Source organism: Centroberyx affinis, unplaced genomic scaffold, assembly GCF_046629955.1.
Source record: "Centroberyx affinis isolate AG114_WGS23_722 - 3 ecotype Tasmania unplaced genomic scaffold, CSIRO-AGI_Caff_v1 ptg001917l_1, whole genome shotgun sequence".
Lineage (NCBI taxonomy): Eukaryota > Metazoa > Chordata > Actinopteri > Beryciformes > Berycidae > Centroberyx > Centroberyx affinis.
The window spans coordinates 101,401-119,428 of NW_027280280.1; the positions used below are offsets into that span (position 1 = coordinate 101,401).

Here is an 18,028-nt window from a genome sequence, read left to right on the forward strand (position 1 = left end):
GTGAAAGAGATCATTTCTGAGGAGTGCGAAAGCGCATATATAAGCAATGCACACAGACAGATATAAGGACAGACGTTTACAGCGATATTTACAGCACGCATTTACATGTAAACAAACAGGGTCGTCCACAGAAGGAGAGACAGATACAGTATGTGGACAGACACAATGAGGAGGTACCTGTTCCCATCACTGCCACACCTGAACTACTGTACAGCATGTGAGACCAGAGCTAAAAACTCTCAAGTTGCGTATCATTAAACTTGATCATAATACGCGGATTTGGTTCAACAAGATCATGCTGAATGAACTGATTCTCAACTATTCTGATGTGACAATCTAGATAGATAATCCGGCGTTAAGATTGTGTTTGCTGAAACTCAAGTGATATAGTTGCTACACAGGTTACATGAGAACTCCAGGAGGACCAATTAAATGTTGAGAAATGAACAGACTTGGTAGAGGGAGAGATGCAACAGAGTGTAACACTTACTGTATGTGAGCTCTACGGGTGAGCTTTAGGGTGCCAAGGTTACTGTTTCATCTCAAATACTTAAAGCCCCTAACCTGCCACCATGGTGACAAATGTCCAAAAAAAAAAAAACATTTGTCTGTGCCCTATTAACTGCAGTCAAACTTTTCCTCTCCTTAATTTCAACTGGTCAGCCAATAAAAATATGGCAATGTAGCATACGTATATAAAATATGTCTGTACATTTACAATATTTAAAACATTTACAATGTCACCAGCTATGTACATTGGTATGAGTTTGAATGCGTGAGATAACCACGTCAACATGACTGAGATAAGGTAACAGCTTGAAAGATTGGGAGACAATGTACCAAAGTTCTGCAAAAGATGTGTACCTCAAAGTTAAGTCAGTGCTACACAATGCGAGGGAGCGGGGCAGCGCAGTAGACACAAGTAGAGCTGGTATTAACATTCTACTGTAAATGACCAAACGAGGTCACCGCATGACAGGGGGGAGCGGGACACGATGAGCAGAGATATGACCTGACAGGATTATTTACAGTCATGCACGTTTAAGAAAGCTATTTAAAGCTTCAAAGGCTCTGCTTGACTATATTCTACAACTGGACAGTAAGTGGATCTCAACCTAAGTGTCTTGCACGCAAAACCAGCCCCTCTCCTTTGCATTTTTCACAAGTCGGAGTTTTGATATCCAAACCAAAAACAAAATCAAACCAAAGTCACACACAGGAACACTTGCAAACACGCACTGTACAATGTACTCTGTAGAGACCCCAAGTGAGGAGGCTGAAGCTTTGTTTTATGCCTTGTTTTTCCCCCATGAATATACACCTTACAGTAAGTAATCTTGAATGGTATGAATGGTGAAATCCCATTGATGTTAAATCTACAATAGACACGATTCAGGGGTGGAGTCATGATTTCAAAGGTGGGTCTGATTGCATATGACCTGCTCCTGTTTATCTTAGGGTGCAGCAGAATCAAGCTATGTTAGTGAATTGTCTCTTGATGTGACTTTGAATGTGTGTGTGCGTCTCACACAGGTGGCTTTTCAGATCCACGTTTTCCCCCTGAGTCTACTCGTTAAGCCTGAGCCAGCCTGCGCCCGCTGCGTCCGCTTGGGCACGGAAGGGAATTTACATTACACCTCCCCCTTAGGCAAAGCAATCCCAGCCACTGCACCGCCCGAGGTAGGTGGTTGCTGCGCTGCCCTTACCCATGACCACTGTAACGCTTTCCGCCGCCCTTTGTGGGGTTCATTCTAACTTCCTACGCCTCCTGTCCCACCCAGCCTACTCCGGCTGTTCGGGGTGGGGGTGCAGGCCGTTCTCGGAGTGCGTGACGCTGTGGTTCCCCCAGAAGGCCTTGTGCAGCTGGTCCAGTTCGGACACCATGGGCAGGCCGATGTCCAGGTGCATCTTCAGGTTCTCCAGCCACTCCTCCAGTTTAGTGAAAGCAGGGCTGAGGATTAAGCAGACAGTTAGGGATCTTGGTTTCCTGATAGCTGGTTATTTGAGATTTTTGTTTTTGTTGACACACTAAAGCTGCTGTAGGTAAGTTTGGGACGAAAGAGATCAAATCTCCATAAATTCAAACACAAGGAATGACACGCCTCTCACTCCTCCTGTCACTAGTGAGTGACAGGAGGAGTGATTGACAGGACAGAGTCCCGCATTCTGCATCAGACTTCTCCTCATTGGTCGGATGGGTTTCCACACATTTCACTTTGAAATGAGAATAGCAGAGGAATGAGACAACCGCTGTTTCTGAGATTCTGATATTATCCTGCTCGTCTTTGGCCACCAAACGAGGCAATTTATTTTTTATTACTTCTAAATAATTGATAATCCATAAAAGTTAGCTACGGCAGCTTTAAGCAACATTTAAAAGTGAAGCTGTTTAAGATGTCTGACCGTTTGTCCGCATCAAGATCACAGCAGACAGCAGCCATGGGGAAGAAGGCGGGGGGACAATCAGGGGGACAGAAGTGCTCCAGGAAGCCAGACACATTCAGTCCAAAGTCCACCGCCCGGGGGAGATAGTCTGGGTCGGCATTCACCCTGCCGATTATCTAAAGAGAAAGATGGGGGGCGGATGAAGAGAGAGAGAGGGAGAGAGAGAGAGAGAGAAAATAGTTAATGATCCCTGTCTTAGGGAAGGGAGTCCCCCCTGTCCCTGTCACCAGCAGGGCCAATCTGTGGCGAACCGGCAGTAAACCCACCAAGCTGAACCTGATCATTCCCAGCAGACCACAGCCACCGTGTGTCTGCCTGTCAGTAGCCACATGAAGAGAACCTTGCTTTTCCCCTCTCTCTAATCCCTGCCCTATTCTCTGGCTAATGGTGTCCATGTGGGGAATTCATATTCTGAGAGACTGAACCAAGCTGTTGAGCCCAAAGTGTGTTTAGGGTAGCCAGGGCTGAAGATTACCACACTTTGAACTTTGAAGGAGAAGTGGGGCTGGAGTTTCAGTTGGATTCTAAATACCTTTTACCGAGCTCAGGATGGGCCCTCCAGAAATACATATTATTTTGGAGCAGCAAGATTTTTTTGGTCACACTTTAACACTTTTGTTAATACTCAACTTCCGATCAAGGGACTATATAATGTGTCAGTAAAAGAGTTTCAGGTGATTCTCACAAAAGTAGTCTGTAGATATTCAATGTCTTAGTTAGGGTGTCTTGGATAGTTTGTTGATAATCGACATGGAACTATCTCTCAAATCTCTGCATTTTTGTACGACACAAAACCCTTCAAATCCTTAAAGGGTTTTATCTATGACAAGGAAAGCAACTTTTACAAATGACTGACAGTCAAGCGTACTTAACACCATCGTTAAAAGGCAGATCTTTGCTCTTTGTTTCATAATTTTGGTAAACGTTTGGACATTTATCGCAAATAAAGACACAAAACACTTCACAGAAGGTGACAAAAAAAATCAAGCATTTGTCTGTCTGGGGTATCATTTCCACGGAGAATTAGAGAGTGGGGGCCACTCACCTCACAGAGCATGATGCCAAAGGAGAAGATATCCACTCTCTCATCATAGCTCTTCCCTGGGAAGGAAAATGGACAAAATGAGGCTGTTGTTTACTTTGGCATGAAGATTGTATAAAAGGGTTCAAGAAAATGTAAGGAATGAATATTTTTGGGAGGTATGTCATGTATAGCCTGTGGAAGTGCACTTGAACTTAACCCCCAGTTGACTGTAGATTTTACTAGGTGGCTCCCAGGTGTGACTCAGTGTATCAGTGTAAATCAGTAGCTAGATATTACTGAAAAGAGCATGCAGACATCCCCTGGATGCCGGTCGTACCGTGGATCATCTCGGGAGCCATCCAGTAGGGGTTTCCCACCACTGTGTACCTCTTCCTGCGGTCGGGCTTCTTCAGGCCCGGCAGCTTGCCCTGCTGGGACAGCTTGTCCTGGTGCTTGTCTTCCACCATGAGCCGAGCCAACCCAAAGTCTGCCACCACCACTGTGTTGTTCTACATGCGGACAAATTAGACAGGCAGCCATGTCATAAAATGTAACTGTTGTGCTGCAAAAAGACATTGTGCAGAGGAGCTTATTATACATTGAGAGAGAGAGAGAGAGAGAGAGAGAGAGAGAGAGAGAGAGAGAGAGAGAGAGAGAGAGAGAGAGAGAGAAAGAATGCAGTGAAAGAGAGAGGGGACAACCCTCTATATGCTTTGGCAACACAAATGTATTTACATGTCTTGCCAAAAAACCAAGTTTAAATTGAAATTGAACATTGAGAGAGAGAGGGAGAGACAGAGAGAGAGAAAGAGAGAGAGAGAGAGAGAGAATGTGAGCTAAAAGGAATAAAAGCAGCAGGGGAATAGTAGTGTTCAGCTCCACCAATCTTCTGCCCCTAAACACAGGCTGCTTGAAGTTCAAGTCCAAGCTGCTCGTAGAAGAGCTCTATAATACAGACTTTTTGTTTCCATATGACGTGTACAATACTCTCTCTGTTTTATTAAGCTAAGCTGGAAGTTTACACTACATGTTACTCATGTGGAGTGTGTTTTAAGAAGGCTTAGCCTGCTGCACCTAGCACTAACAAAGCTCTTCTGTGTGTTTGTGTTGCAGGAATCTCTCAGGTTGGCTCCGAACTGTCTTCACAACAGACAGGTGCAATGTGTTAATCCTCAAAGTACACACACAACACGCATGTACACACACACACACACACACACACCCTAGTTCTTACCTCTCGGACCAGACAGTTGTGTGAGTTCAGGTCTCGGTGGATTATGTTCATGGAATGCAGATATGACTAGATGACAGATAGATAGACAGATAGAGGAGGACAGAAAGTCAGGAAGAATAAAAAAAGAAAAGAAAAAAAAACAGAAGGTTTAAGTGGTAATCTTGAAGCCATGCCAAGAGGAACAATCTGGCTTTGTTTCATCTCATACACAAAAGCCTTGGGAGTAGCTAGCGCTGTAAATGCAGTAATCCAGTCATGCGCTACATTCATCATTGTACTCATATCAAAGGAGAACATTTAACCCATGGTCTAATCCTACAGGAATTCATGCTGTGATTTCCATAGGGGGATGGAAAAGACTGCGCATGGGATGTGCCCCGGTGCTGTAGCTCACATACATGGCCACTAGAGGGAGATAGCAGTAAAGCTAATAGGAACCACTGCATTCACTACTGCACTCATCAAGGAATTTGACTCCCTGGAGACACTCAACAGGTGAAACTGATTACAGAAGCAACTACAATTCTTTGTACTTTTCCTCTTTGAACTCACCATGCCAGCAGCTATGTCCTTTGCAAAACTGACTCGCTGGTTCCAGGGATAGTTGCTGTCCTGTGAGCAAAGAAGATCAGAATTAGACTTCAGTCTTCAGGGCCAGCCACTACTGCCGACTCATTACTATTAATTAAAACTTTATGGCAAACTAAAAAAGACTCCATCCGAGGCAATCCAAGACCAAACCGCTTACTGGAACCGATAATCTTACCCCAAAAAACATTTAACAAGCATTACGAATACTGAGCAGAGAAACAACAAACACATACACACACACACATAGATGTTCCTCTAAGCATAATGCCTGCAGGCACACACACACCCCCCTCACCATTTTCTTGATGATTTCCCTCAAGGTGCCTCCCTTGATGTACTCAGCGATGAAGTTGAGTCTCTTGTCCTTGTAGAGGACTCCGATGAACTTGAGCACGTTGGGGTGCTCCAGGCAGCGCATCACCTTCACCTGGTAAAACAGCCACAGGCATTTTCACTATCACAGCATCTCATAACTGGAATACTGGTCTAGGATCACTTTAGTGCAGTAGATCTCGAGAGCTACACTGGTGTCCTGTGAAATGAACTCAACTGTGCCTTGAGATTCTGTTATGAAAAATAAAGTCAATTATTCTACTTTCTTCATTAAAATTGTATTGAATAAGCCCTTTGGTTAAACTTTTTCCTCTAAATTAATGAGATGCTCATTGTATTTGAAAGCGTTATCGTACCAATTTAAAATTCCATTAATCCGGATATTCTCTGAATAATGTTGTTTGCCTTAAAAGTTTGATAGCCAGTGCTCCAGTCTATCCTACTTCTAGACTGAATATTCTCAGGTGAACTAAGGTCTTGCAGAATCACCTGCTCTATGACTTGAGAGCTTGAATATTAGTTTGGTTCCCATTGCTTTGGTGTTTGAATCAAAACATTTTTTGATTCATTCAACATTCACAACAGAACATTCTGGTCTCTTTTTCTGTTTTCTGCTTTATTTATTCTGATTTTAAAGTCAACAGAGGAACTATATGTGTGGACCAGTGAAGTTAAAGGAGGTGGATCGGGAGCGATGAAGTGCTGTATTTTTATTTCTGCAGAGCCGGAGGCTGAGCTACCCAGAAAGCGTGGTTAAAGAGGCTAGAAGGACTCGGTTTAGAGGACTACCCTGACACCTCATAAAGAGCTTCCCTCCCTGAAGCTGGGACCGTGGAGGAGGAGAGAACAGGTCATCATTACACACACACACACACGCACACCCTTAATTCCTTGCCTAAATCTAGCCATTCAACAGAATCTTAGAGTCTGCGTGTGTGTTGAAATGTTTGGTGCGTTCTTGCCAAACTTCACCAGCGATGCTATAGTGATCCAGCCATAACCATTTTAACTTCACAGCAACATGTTAGACTTGGACCACCTACAAACAAACAGCCAGAGGGTGTAATAATCATGCTTATTATGGTCAAGGGTTTGTTTTATAGCTGTTTTTTTTTTCTTTTTACACACCAATTACTGTCTTTCAATTATCTTTATTTGAGCAGTGAGACAAAAGGTTACAAAAATGCATACATAATGATATAATGCTCTTTGGAAATACATTTTAAAGATATGCATGTATATATGAAAAATAACTAAAACACATAGAACGCTGTGATGGCGATAGGACAACCCCCCCCCCCCCTCTTTATCCACCCATCCACTCTCAACTCCCCCACTCTCAGCTAATTAAGGATATGATGTAGAATTTACACAACAATGACTCTCTGTTCTAGTAACTAAATTAAAAAAAACACACATACACACGCACACACACTGGAACAATTTTCCTGAACTTAAGACGTCTCAATTAGAGGGCTGTTAACTGGCTGAGTGAGACTCAACATCAAACAGCGAGTGTTGGCCACAGTGTCCCTCCCAAAATAACATACAAACCGAGGATGGGCGATCCCCTGAGGGAGTAATTCATGCCACTTAAAGGGTAATAATCCCCCCAAAACTCTTACAGAAGTCTATAACCTGGAGGTATGAGTCATGCCCTGCTATCTTCTTGACTTTATGAGAGGACAGGAGGCAAGTTAAAGCTTAGAGTGGAACATTTGAGATGAAGGGACTGCATTCACACTCCTTTTTTGCCCTAGATCAATGCTAATTTTCTTATATTTATTGTAACTTTCATTTATACAGGGTAGAACATGGAGAGCGCTTCCCTTTTTACAGAAATGCCCCACATTCACACTGAGGAGCTGCTAAATTTAGCCACAGTCTTCTGCTTTTGGTCAGAGACAAAGAGAATTATTCATTTACTTCCCCAGCCCAGATTTTCCCAGCTGGTTCATGAAACTGAAACCTGCAGCCTTCCAGCAACTAGCCTGCTTTTCTGAAGTTTAGACTACTGCCTGCTTTCACTGTAAGAGTAAGGCTGGTTTTGAACCATCAATAATATTTCACTTAAAGTTAGATTTGTAGACAATGACATGGGTTATGAACATATTGCGGTTCGATCATCTTGTGATGAGAGTGCAAGACTCATCGATTTCAGATGTCAGTTTAACAAATGACTACTTTCTATTGCAGAGAAGAACACCGCAGAGATTTATTGTTTGTATTGATTCGGGCTGCTGAACAGATCTGAGTAAACTTTAGATTCCCAGATAATACAAACACACTGGGTTTGTCTGTCTCCACTCACCTCTTTCAGGAAAGTCATCTGTGTCTCGTCGTCAAAGCGAATCAACTCCTTCATCACCATCACCTCCCCTGTCTCCCTGTGGGTCACCTGCGACAACACAAAACACAACATTATTCCACCTATGTCAGTGTGGAGGGCCAAAATCTTGAAAAGTCTGGGATGTGTTCAGAAAAGATGAGGTTTCATTTTCACTGTATCTTATACTCTATCCCACTTTCTCTCTCTCTCTGCCACAAAATTATCTCAATGCTGCCATCTTCTGGGCATTATATACATGACTCAACTGCTCATGTACATACAGGCTTGCATGCAAACGTGTTGGCAGCGCCTCTGTCTCCATACTAACCTTGATGGCCTGGCCGAAGCAGCCCTTGCCCAGCACCTCTCCGTGGATGAGGTCAGAGGGGCGGAAGATGCGGTGCGTGCGGTTGGAGACGACGCGGAGCGACTCGGAGCGGTTGATGTCCTTCCTCTGTGAGAGAGGGGACGCCGCGTTACTGGAGCACGGCGACTTATCGATGCTGTAGCTCCGCCTGGGGGGTGAGAGGGGAGAAGGGCAGGGTGGCGAAAAGAGACAGAGAGAGAAAGAAAACGAGAGAGAGAGAGACAGGGAGGATACAGCAATGGAAGAGGTGAAAGAGAGGAGAGTAGGGGGAAAGTTAGAGATATCCTTTATCATTGGCAAGCAGGCATGTTGGCTTCCTCAGTGTCAAATATCTAGTGTCAATGCTGCTAGCATTGTCATAAAGCACCTGCCTCCTAATTAACACAATGTAAGGGGACAAATACCATGGGCACATACCCAAATCAGCACATTCTGTACATATGTTACCTGTGTATCTGTAAAGTGAATATGTTGACTAGCAGTATTGTTTTTTAACACTTTCTATATGTATGTAGTCTGGTTTACAGTAAATTAGTCCACTGGAGTAACATCTGTGCCCAGTAGCTATAGTGTCATGATGACTGAAATGTCTCATTGCAAAATGAGGTATCGACTCCTACTGCCTCTTATAAAATGCTTGCTGGCCTAAAAGCAACACTATATCTGTCTGTTTCTTACGTGATGATGCGGGAGCGCAGGCAGCTGATGTCGGGGTTGGGGGGCTGGGTGATGGGCAGGATGGGGCTGGGTCCCTCGGACAGAGGGGTGGACAGGGGCCCGTCCACCTGCTCCTCGGCCTCCGAAGAGCCCCCCTCCTGCCCCTGGCTGTGGGGGTCGTGCTCGATGGTGAGCTGGAGCAGCCGACTGGTCTCCTGGATCAGCAGATCAATCTGGACGAAGGGGAGGGGGTTAGAGGGGCTGGTCAGTCCAGAATTACAACAGCAGTGATCTCTGTTAAAGATAGTGAAATGGTCTAGTGGATGAAGTACATCAGAATGCTACACATCGCTTGGTTTGGATGAGTTACAATAAGTTCAGAATGAGATTCTACCCTCTGTCCCTGGATAGTGTGAGTACATATAAAGGACCGTTCTGCCCCAGGGAAATCTACTCTGGTTAGGTGGATATTCAACATCAAAACGCTGCACATTGTTCAGTCTGGATGTGTTTAGAATGAGATTCCACCCCCAGGAGCTCAAAGACTCAAACAGTTCAGATTGCTTAGGTCCTTCCAGATGGATGAACTTGTTACTCCTTTGTGATTTTGTGACTCACAAACAGATCCATTTCTTTCATCAACGGTTAATGGAATATCAACTTTTCTCTGCTCTGGTTCCCAATAACTCAGTTACTGTATAAACCACCATCCAATTATACTGCAAGAGCTACTATTGCCACTCTACTTGTCTGAGCAACTGAAACAAGGGATACACATGATTTTTTTTTCTTTTAGTCATGTATCTTTACACAGGTACATAATAATTACTAGCTCAAAAAACACTTGTTAGCATTCTTAGTGTTTGAAACCAATAGTTTAGAGAACATAACAATGAGTCTTTTAGATATGAAGGATAAAATAAATGCTTGTACTTCCCCCTCCCCCTGAATAACATGAAAATTCTAAAACATCATGGTATTCCTTTACATTTTGAAAGTATAATACTTCTGACTGTAAAAATGTGACAGTGAATACCTCATCCAGAGGAACATTGTGAATGGGCGTCCCATTGATTTCCAGGATCCTATCTCCAACATGAATGGAATTCTTCACGTCGGGACTGATGCAGTCTGCGTCCACCCTGGATAAGGAACAACGATAAGGACTAAGCATTTCAGAACACATTCAGATCCATTTTCAGCTCTTCAATTGGACACGGACGTGGTATATGATGAGTTTTCAGTTCATTTAAATGACAGTAACTTCCATTTCTTATCATTTCCTTTTCCTTTCATTCTGTTCTGCATGAATTTTAAATAAATCATCCATGCCATCTATCGCCCCGACCTCCATTTTATTTAATCTTCCCTCCCACATCCTTTGTCCCCCACCCTTCAATTACTGATCTCTCATAATGTTTCCACTCTCCATCAACTTCCCAAAGGACGCTTTTACCCTCCAGTTCCTCTTGAGCAGCTCTGTCCTCCATCATTCAATTGTCTGTCTGGCGCTATTCGACTCACCTATACTCTTTGTCACTCACACACTCACACTACGATACATCTCACCCACAAAACACACAGGCAGATAGACTCACTGGGAGACCCTGACAGTGTGTCCATGTTCGGGGCTGCTGTAGCCGTTGGTGGGGCTGAGCGGCTGGTCGATGGCCACGGAGAAGCCCCGCCCCCTGCGCCCATTGTTGCCCTCGGCGGAGGCTGGGATGGACACCAGTGTGACGGTGTGAGGGATCCTCGAGCATGGCGAGTCCGGCAGCGACACCGGGGTCACGATAGTCTGGTAGTAACAGTGACCGCTGGAGACGGAGGGATAGGAAAAAAAGCAGGAGGGAGAAAAAGACATGAGGGAGGGAAGGACAAAGAGGGAATAAGGATGGAGAGAGAGAGAGAACAGGAGACAGAAGAGACAGAGAGAGGAGGGAAGTTACAAGAAAGTTAGTCATGTACAGAAAATGGGAATCCTCGTGAGGTTTACGCCTGTGCAATAGTAATCAGAAGGGGAACTTACAGTTCTCATTACGACACTTTTCATAGCATCACATGCTGTTGAGAAGATATTGCTTTAGCTTGGGAAAACACTGAGGCGGTCATTGTGCAGAGGGGATGGTCAGAGAATAACATTTGAGAAGCCAAAACATATTTCGTAAGTTTGGGTTACAAACAAGTCTCTTTCCCATAAACTGGGAATTCAGTGAGGACTCATGAAATAGCTATCAAGTGATGCAAAACCAACACACCACCCTTTTTACAGGAGATATGTACTGTAACACACACTGCACATGTATTCTTTCTTTCATGTATTTTTCTCTGCTGTCAGACAAGAGTAATTTTCGTAACTGCCGATTTCCATTTATGCCGTCACCTGAAAAAACCCAGCCTTGTAACACACAAATCTCTCAATAAATGGAGAGAGGCTTTTGAGTCGATCACTCATCACCCACTTAAAGTCAGCGAGAGGACAAAGCCGGCTCTGTATGTATCTCCATGTAGTGCAATTTGTACCAGTTTCACTTACTAGAGCCTGTTTCACATTGTACCCTCTGTTATTTAAGCCTGAAGCTAATGACAGGCACATTAACACAAGCCTGGAGCTGCACAAGCCAACAACAACCTGATTGCTCCAGACAGAGACACAACAAGGCCTTTAAGCGACTAATGTTCTCAACTCGTTGCGATCATAATGTTCCCGGTCTGAATCTGCAGTTTGACTGCTAAGGATATTAAAATTGAGAGTGAAACTGGTGCCAGGAGATTTGATATAACTGCTGTGCTACTGTAGATTTGCCTTGAGCAAGCCAATAAAATCCAAACAACTTTGTCTATGTCACCAACAGTAGAAGAATGTCACTCCTTGGTAGCTGTGTGTGTGTATGTGGCTGGAAAATTCAGTATGTGAAGCATTCAGTGTGTGTGTGTGTGTGTGTGTTGCTGTGTGTGTCTGTCTGTGCATCCAAAATAGACTTCTGTGTCAAATTTCACAACATAACGTTGAACATCCGCAGCAACACTGTGGCTGAGGTGAGTTCTCTCTCTCTTTGGCCATGATTAGCTCTTGAAGGGACATTTCACCACAGTTCGTCATAAAGGAGACAACCAGCCTTTTGAAGCCAAAAATAAGCTGGATAAATTTAGGATTCTGTCAATCAATGACTGCTTTAGCTTCTTGGAAGTTTTTTTTTTGTGGTTTTGGTTAAACATCAAAGGCATTCGAAGAGGATAAGATTGTAGCAGAGCTAGAAAAACTACAACTACAACAAGGAAAATTGGCTTGGGTAAAGTGGGAGGACACAGCAGCCCCAACACATACTCCAATGTTAAGGTTAAGCTATGTGTTGCATAACATATCACTGCTATAACATTAGGTTACGAGGTAAATAGAGGAATGCAACAAGATTTAGTGTATTACACTAAACACTGAGTATCATGTTTACAACCACTTTTACAGTCTATTTGCACAATCAATATTTTATTGTAACTTGTATTGAGTTGACTTTTGTATTCTCATATTCCCTTGTGTGAATGTGATTATTGTCTGCAGTGGCTACCAGGTCGAATTCCTGGTACATGTGTGTCCATGGGGGATAAATTAGATTTTGATTGATTATGATAACCTGGTGTGTGCGCTCTACATTTCCCTCTGTTGGCAACCTTGTATGATGTGGCGTTCGAGGCTCACCAGTAGAGTTTGGACCGCTCCACCAAGGCATATGTGTCCCCATCACCGATGAAAGCCCTGCAGTTCAGACAGGTGAAGCATTCTGGGTGGTACTTCTGTTCCCCCGCGACCTGCCCAACACACAACACAGACAGACAGAGGTAAATGAACAAGCTGACATTGGCATCATAAAACATACACGTGGAAAAACCTGAACACATTATCATCCAACAAGTGTCATTTAGGAGCATTTACTGTAAACATTGCTGTGCCCTTTAAGATTGACGTAAACAACACTGCATTGATTGCTAATTCGATGTACTAGGCTGCTCAATGTTCTGATATACAGAGAAAAAATAAACACAGCAGTGTATGTGTTGTGATCAGAGCAACGAGCAACGTGATGCCAGATAGAACAAGTAGGGCGGGATCCGGTCATCAAGGGCAATGCTGAGTTACAAGCCGGGAGATTGAGTTTGCTGCTGCCAGATCCCTTCCAGGGCTTAAGGCATTTTTGCAAGCAAGACAGGGAATTGAGTTATGGCCAAAAAACAGAGCAGGCAATGACAAGATTAAGCACACCAGCGGGTCTGGGGATGATGCTGCTACTGGAGATTTCAGCTCAGTGCTCAGGGTGTCCATCAGATAGACAGAAGATAACCTATAGGCTGCTATAATGGTTATTTAATTAAAAAAAGATGAAAAAGGTTGACTTTGCATCATCTACAGTGAATTGAGAATATTGGCCTCCCATTTTACTGTTCCTCATTAAATCTGTTTGTCCTTGCTAGTTGTGTTCTGATCGACTGAGGATCAATAAGCTGAAGTGGCCCGCACCTCCGGCTGAGGTCCATACACGACCCTTTTTAACTCCTTCAGGTAATATTGTGCTTTTAATGCAAATGAGCCGCCCACTCAACTGCTTAGCGACGACTCTGATTAAACAAGAGCCGTACAATCCTGGTCTTAACGGCTAGAGGTTGAGGAGGTCTTATTAAATCCACCAGCGCCAGACTCTCCCGAGAGGACCGTGTTGTGGTCTCATTTTGTGCTTTGAGTGGCAGAAAAATTTGGAAAGGGTGGGGCGCATGACAGCATCTCTGAGCTGCAATGATCTGCAATTCTAATACAGTATGCAAACACTGAAGGGGGGGGGTCTAGGGCGGTGCAGGGGTGTAGCAAGGGGGAGTGATGAACAAAGAATAATCAATGAAAAATAAAGGAATAACAAAGAAATGGAAAAATTCTTCTTGTGCAGCGCCATAAATTAAAGAAAAAAGAAAACTCAGGAGATATTTGCATGGAATTTTCTTTTACGAGACAAAGTTAAAAGATCTCATGTACATGGTTTAGAGAAAATTCTTTGATCTTAAAAGCTTCACTCATTTTCATTTGGAAAAATACCCTGTTTTATAGGGAAACTGAAGCATGATGACTGTGGGGCAGAATGTGGACATGGAGCAGACTCAGCCACAGCTGTCAGCTGCAGCCTACAAAGTCAGTCTCATGGAAATTTAAAGCACAACTGCCATTCGCCCAAAGAGAGAAATGCTGCTTCTAAATGGTCAATAAAACTGATAAAACAAAAGCAAGAGGAACATGAAAAGATCAAAGAATCAATAAAATCAATGTCTATAGCCATATGTCTGCCCCACCCTCCTGGGAGCGTTTCCTTGGAAACCACCAGAACACACGGACACGGAAACACATGCAGAGGGCCCTAAGGCTGCAGGGAGGACGACACTGTGCAAGCAAATTAATTAATGACTTTTTAAGTAATTCATTTGAGCAGCTCCTTCCAGCTAAATACAGAACCAAAATTCTTCATCTGTTAACAAGTGCCAGCACTTGGTTATGAGAGAGACAGAGTAAAACGACTTCCTGGAGGCAGCAGAGAGAAACAAGAATAGAGAGACTGGGCTCCAAACCAGAGAAAAAACTAAACACAGTAAAAATGATTTTCTGCCCTCTTTTTCCTATATGTGTTTTTGAGTGGGAAAGACAAAGAAAAAGAGAGACTCTACCATATTGAATAGATAGAGTAAGGCTGTCTACTCTATCTGGAGTAGTAGAGTAGACAGAGAGAGAATGAGAGGAGAAAAAAAGAGATGTAATGGCTTCGTAATGGGACGAGGAGCGAGGCAGATGAGCAGAAAAAAGCAGCCATGGGGCTTATTAACTGACTCACTCTCTTTTTTTGTCCTCCTAGTCGCCTTATTAGACGGGGTCATAAACAACAATTACTGCCTGACATCTTCATGACAGTTATGATCACAGGAGTGTGAAGACACCACATCACGAAATAGGGAGGGCGGGTAGGAATGAGACTGTAAGGAGAGGTGAATTTAGAGATTAAGCGTCTTAACTAAAGAAGATATAACATTACTGTGGGGAACAAAAGATCAAATTAGATTAAATACTAATACTTGATGTTTGAGTTTTTCCATTTATAGCTTTTAGCAGATTTGGTTGTAGGTAATTCTTGTGTCTCAGTTTTGGTTCTAGTGCAGGTTGTAGGCACTAAAGCTGTTTTTATTTGGATGTTTTGTTATCATGTGGCTCAGTTGGCACATACTATGTAACTGCAATGACCTAAACTTATACTGCATTATAACAGATATCAGAATTTTTGTATTTTCTCCAGGAGTAGTAGTAGTTTTCTAGCTGTGGCGGCCCACTATTGTGCATGTGTGTGTGTGTGTGGAGGGGGGGTTGTGTGTGTGTGTGTGCCTGCCACTCAGGTGCGAACCCCCACAAACGGGAAAGACAGGAAGAAAGGACAGCTGGACGGAGACGAGGAGATAGTGGGGTGCTGCACAACCCGACACTGTGGCTGCCATTTGCTTGCCCACAGGCATGCAAAAATACACACAAACACACACACACACACACACACACACACACACACACACCCACACCCACGCCCTCAATACAACCACATCTCACAGACAGCAGCTGCTGCGCATGCACTCAGGACATACTTCAACTTCAAAGTGTAGAAATTGAAATAGACCGTAAGAGCGTGAGAAAAAAAGAGATATAAAATACAACAACTGTGCTATATGACTAACAAGATGACTCACCTCTCATTTCTATTGTAGTGACAAACCAAAACAAATGGACACACTATGTGGTCTCAAACCACCTGACTGCTTGACCAACTGTTTCCAAAAGAGAGAATCCAAAAAGCCTGAAACGGCATGTACTTATGCACCACTGGTTCCTCTTTTTATCTTTGCTTGACGAAGGGGGATGTGTGTGTGTGTGTGTGACTGTGTGTTAGCCGGTCATGTGGCCTCCTGGCCCTCTTTAGTGACAACAAACCAAATCATGAGCGGATGTTTCCCTCGGGGGAAGAGCGAAGGGGTCGATGGGATCCAGGAGCAACGAGGTCAAGCTGCCGTGCATGTGGGAACAGTGTGTCGTTTCGTTGCCATGGGTAACCAGGGGCTATCTCGGTCACATACTTAGCCTGACCCTAGAAAGATGACTGTAACCTTCAGGGCTTTGGATATCACTGGGGAAAAAATTAAACTCACAAGAGAGTAGAGAAAGGAAAACCTCCTGTGCTCGTGTGTGTGTTCACTGTATGCTGTCCACATGAACTGCACCACGCAACGTTTTCCCTGCATGCATTCAGCAGTTGTGGGCCCCCAGCACAACTGTTTATAAAGGCAATATATCCGGTATAAAAAAATCTTGCGCTTTTATTTTGAAGGAAAGATCGCCTTACTTTTGTTTAATAAATTATAATAAACTAATGTTGGCTGAAGTGCAGTGGTAGTAGTAACGGTAATGCTAGTTTCAGTTTCTATCACTTGGCAAGATGATAAGACATAATAGCAATGTTTACGCTTCCTCTTGAGCTGATTAATTGATTCACCTCTAGAATAATGGTCAAAGTGATCAATTATTAAAATAATTGTTTGTTACAGCCCTACTTTCTACAAACGTGCCAGACTTAGCAAGGAGGCACCATTTTCACTTGTAATTTGCTAACAAACTAAAAACAATAACAAACTAAGCCAGGGGAATGCCTGTAAGAATAACATCAGCTTACTTCATCTTTAGGTCTATGTACTCTTTATAAAAACACAAAGAGGCTTCAAGTAGGTAGGAAATGAGTAAAAGCTGTAAGATTAAGATTTGCATAATGACTTATTTTCTCTGTTCAATCATGTGGCAGAGAAATGGCATTTCCTAGAAGCGGCTCTCATGATGTGCGAGTGAAAACTGTAAATGCTTTCACACTCATTTAGTGTTAATTCTGTTACGTATAAATGAGGAAAGACCCAAGGTGGAAAATTTGATTGTGCTGCACTTTAAGTTTCGGATTTTTAATGAAGGGGCTGATTTATGACTTATTTGTGTATATCATTTATATATGTGTGTTAGTGTGTGTGTGTGTGTGTGTGTGTGTGTGTGTGTGTGTGTGTGTGTGTGTGTGTGCATGCGTGTGTCTTCAGGTTGACTGTGGAATGTAAACAGACCATTTTAAGCCAATTGGGGGAATTTATGTCTTCTACTGCACGCTCTCAGCTTCACTAAACAACATGTTGGTGGCAAGTCAGGGATTCTCCACAACGGATTTGACCCTCAGTCCCCTTGGTAAGAGCTGTGGTTGTTTCTTGTATCCTTTTGTATCCCACTTTGGGGTACTTTCCTGCATCGTTTGGGCACAGTCACTTCTCTTAAAAAAAAGGTAGGTAAATTGAAACCTGGACAACATTGTAAGTAGTCTAAACAGCAAATGTTTAGGGCAATAACTTCAAACGTGGAGACCTCAGCTGTAAATTCTGAGTTGTCTACAATGGAAATAACTCTAATCTTGATGTCACTATTAAAAATATAATTTGCTCTACAGCTAACCCATACATGGGTTTGAACAGCAATTGTATTAACCTCAGTTTCCTCTGTTTACACCGTCTTTCACTGAAACGAATACATTCTGTGCCAAAATGGCAGTTGGCTAATATGAACCATATGAGAATAACTATGTGAAAGTGTGTATGTGCATGTGAATGCGTGTGTGCATACGTGTATTTATATGCAAAGAGCCAGAGGACTCACGGTGAACTCTACATGCCGCCTGACCCCTTATATCAGCGAGTCCCGTGTAAACACCAGCCAGAGCCTTCTGACTTCACTTAGGCCAGCTAAATGTGGAACACTGACCTCACATCGACACCTTGATGTGATGAAGGAGCTGCTGCAGAGGGGGGGCTTCCGATTGACCTAACCAAATTATAGCAGATCTGGCTCTGCTTATCCTCATGTTTGATGCAATGAAGTTAACTTCAAGATTTCCAGAATGATAAAGCTTAAATTCATATGAAAAGTCTGTATGAGGTTAAGCTCGCAGAATCAACATG

The 18,028-nt window shown here is 43.3% G+C and overlaps 1 protein-coding gene across 2 annotated transcripts in view; it reads right to left on the reverse strand.

Annotated features, from left to right (window-relative positions):
• Positions 1–737: 737 nt before the first annotated feature.
• Positions 738–18,028, reverse strand: part of limk1a (LIM domain kinase 1a) — a 54,008-nt gene continuing 36,717 nt past the window's right edge. Inside the window, exons 4-16 of one of the 2 annotated variants that reach the window (XM_071530365.1) lie at positions 12,678–12,787; positions 10,579–10,797; positions 10,017–10,122; positions 9,059–9,213; positions 8,285–8,471; positions 7,939–8,025; positions 5,590–5,721; positions 5,256–5,315; positions 4,704–4,769; positions 3,807–3,978; positions 3,491–3,546; positions 2,404–2,561; positions 738–1,951 (exon numbers count right to left, since the gene is read on the reverse strand). In XM_071530365.1, the coding sequence (XP_071386466.1) occupies positions 1,783–1,951; positions 2,404–2,561; positions 3,491–3,546; positions 3,807–3,978; positions 4,704–4,769; positions 5,256–5,315; positions 5,590–5,721; positions 7,939–8,025; positions 8,285–8,471; positions 9,059–9,213; positions 10,017–10,122; positions 10,579–10,797; positions 12,678–12,787 (1,677 nt within the window). In that variant the 3' untranslated portion in view covers positions 738–1,782. Of the gene's footprint in view, positions 1,952–2,403; positions 2,562–3,490; positions 3,547–3,806; positions 3,979–4,703; positions 4,770–5,255; positions 5,316–5,589; positions 5,722–7,938; positions 8,026–8,284; positions 8,472–9,001; positions 9,214–10,016; positions 10,123–10,578; positions 10,798–12,677; positions 12,788–18,028 lie in introns of both variants that reach the window. The other variant, XM_071530364.1, reaches the window with a different exon arrangement.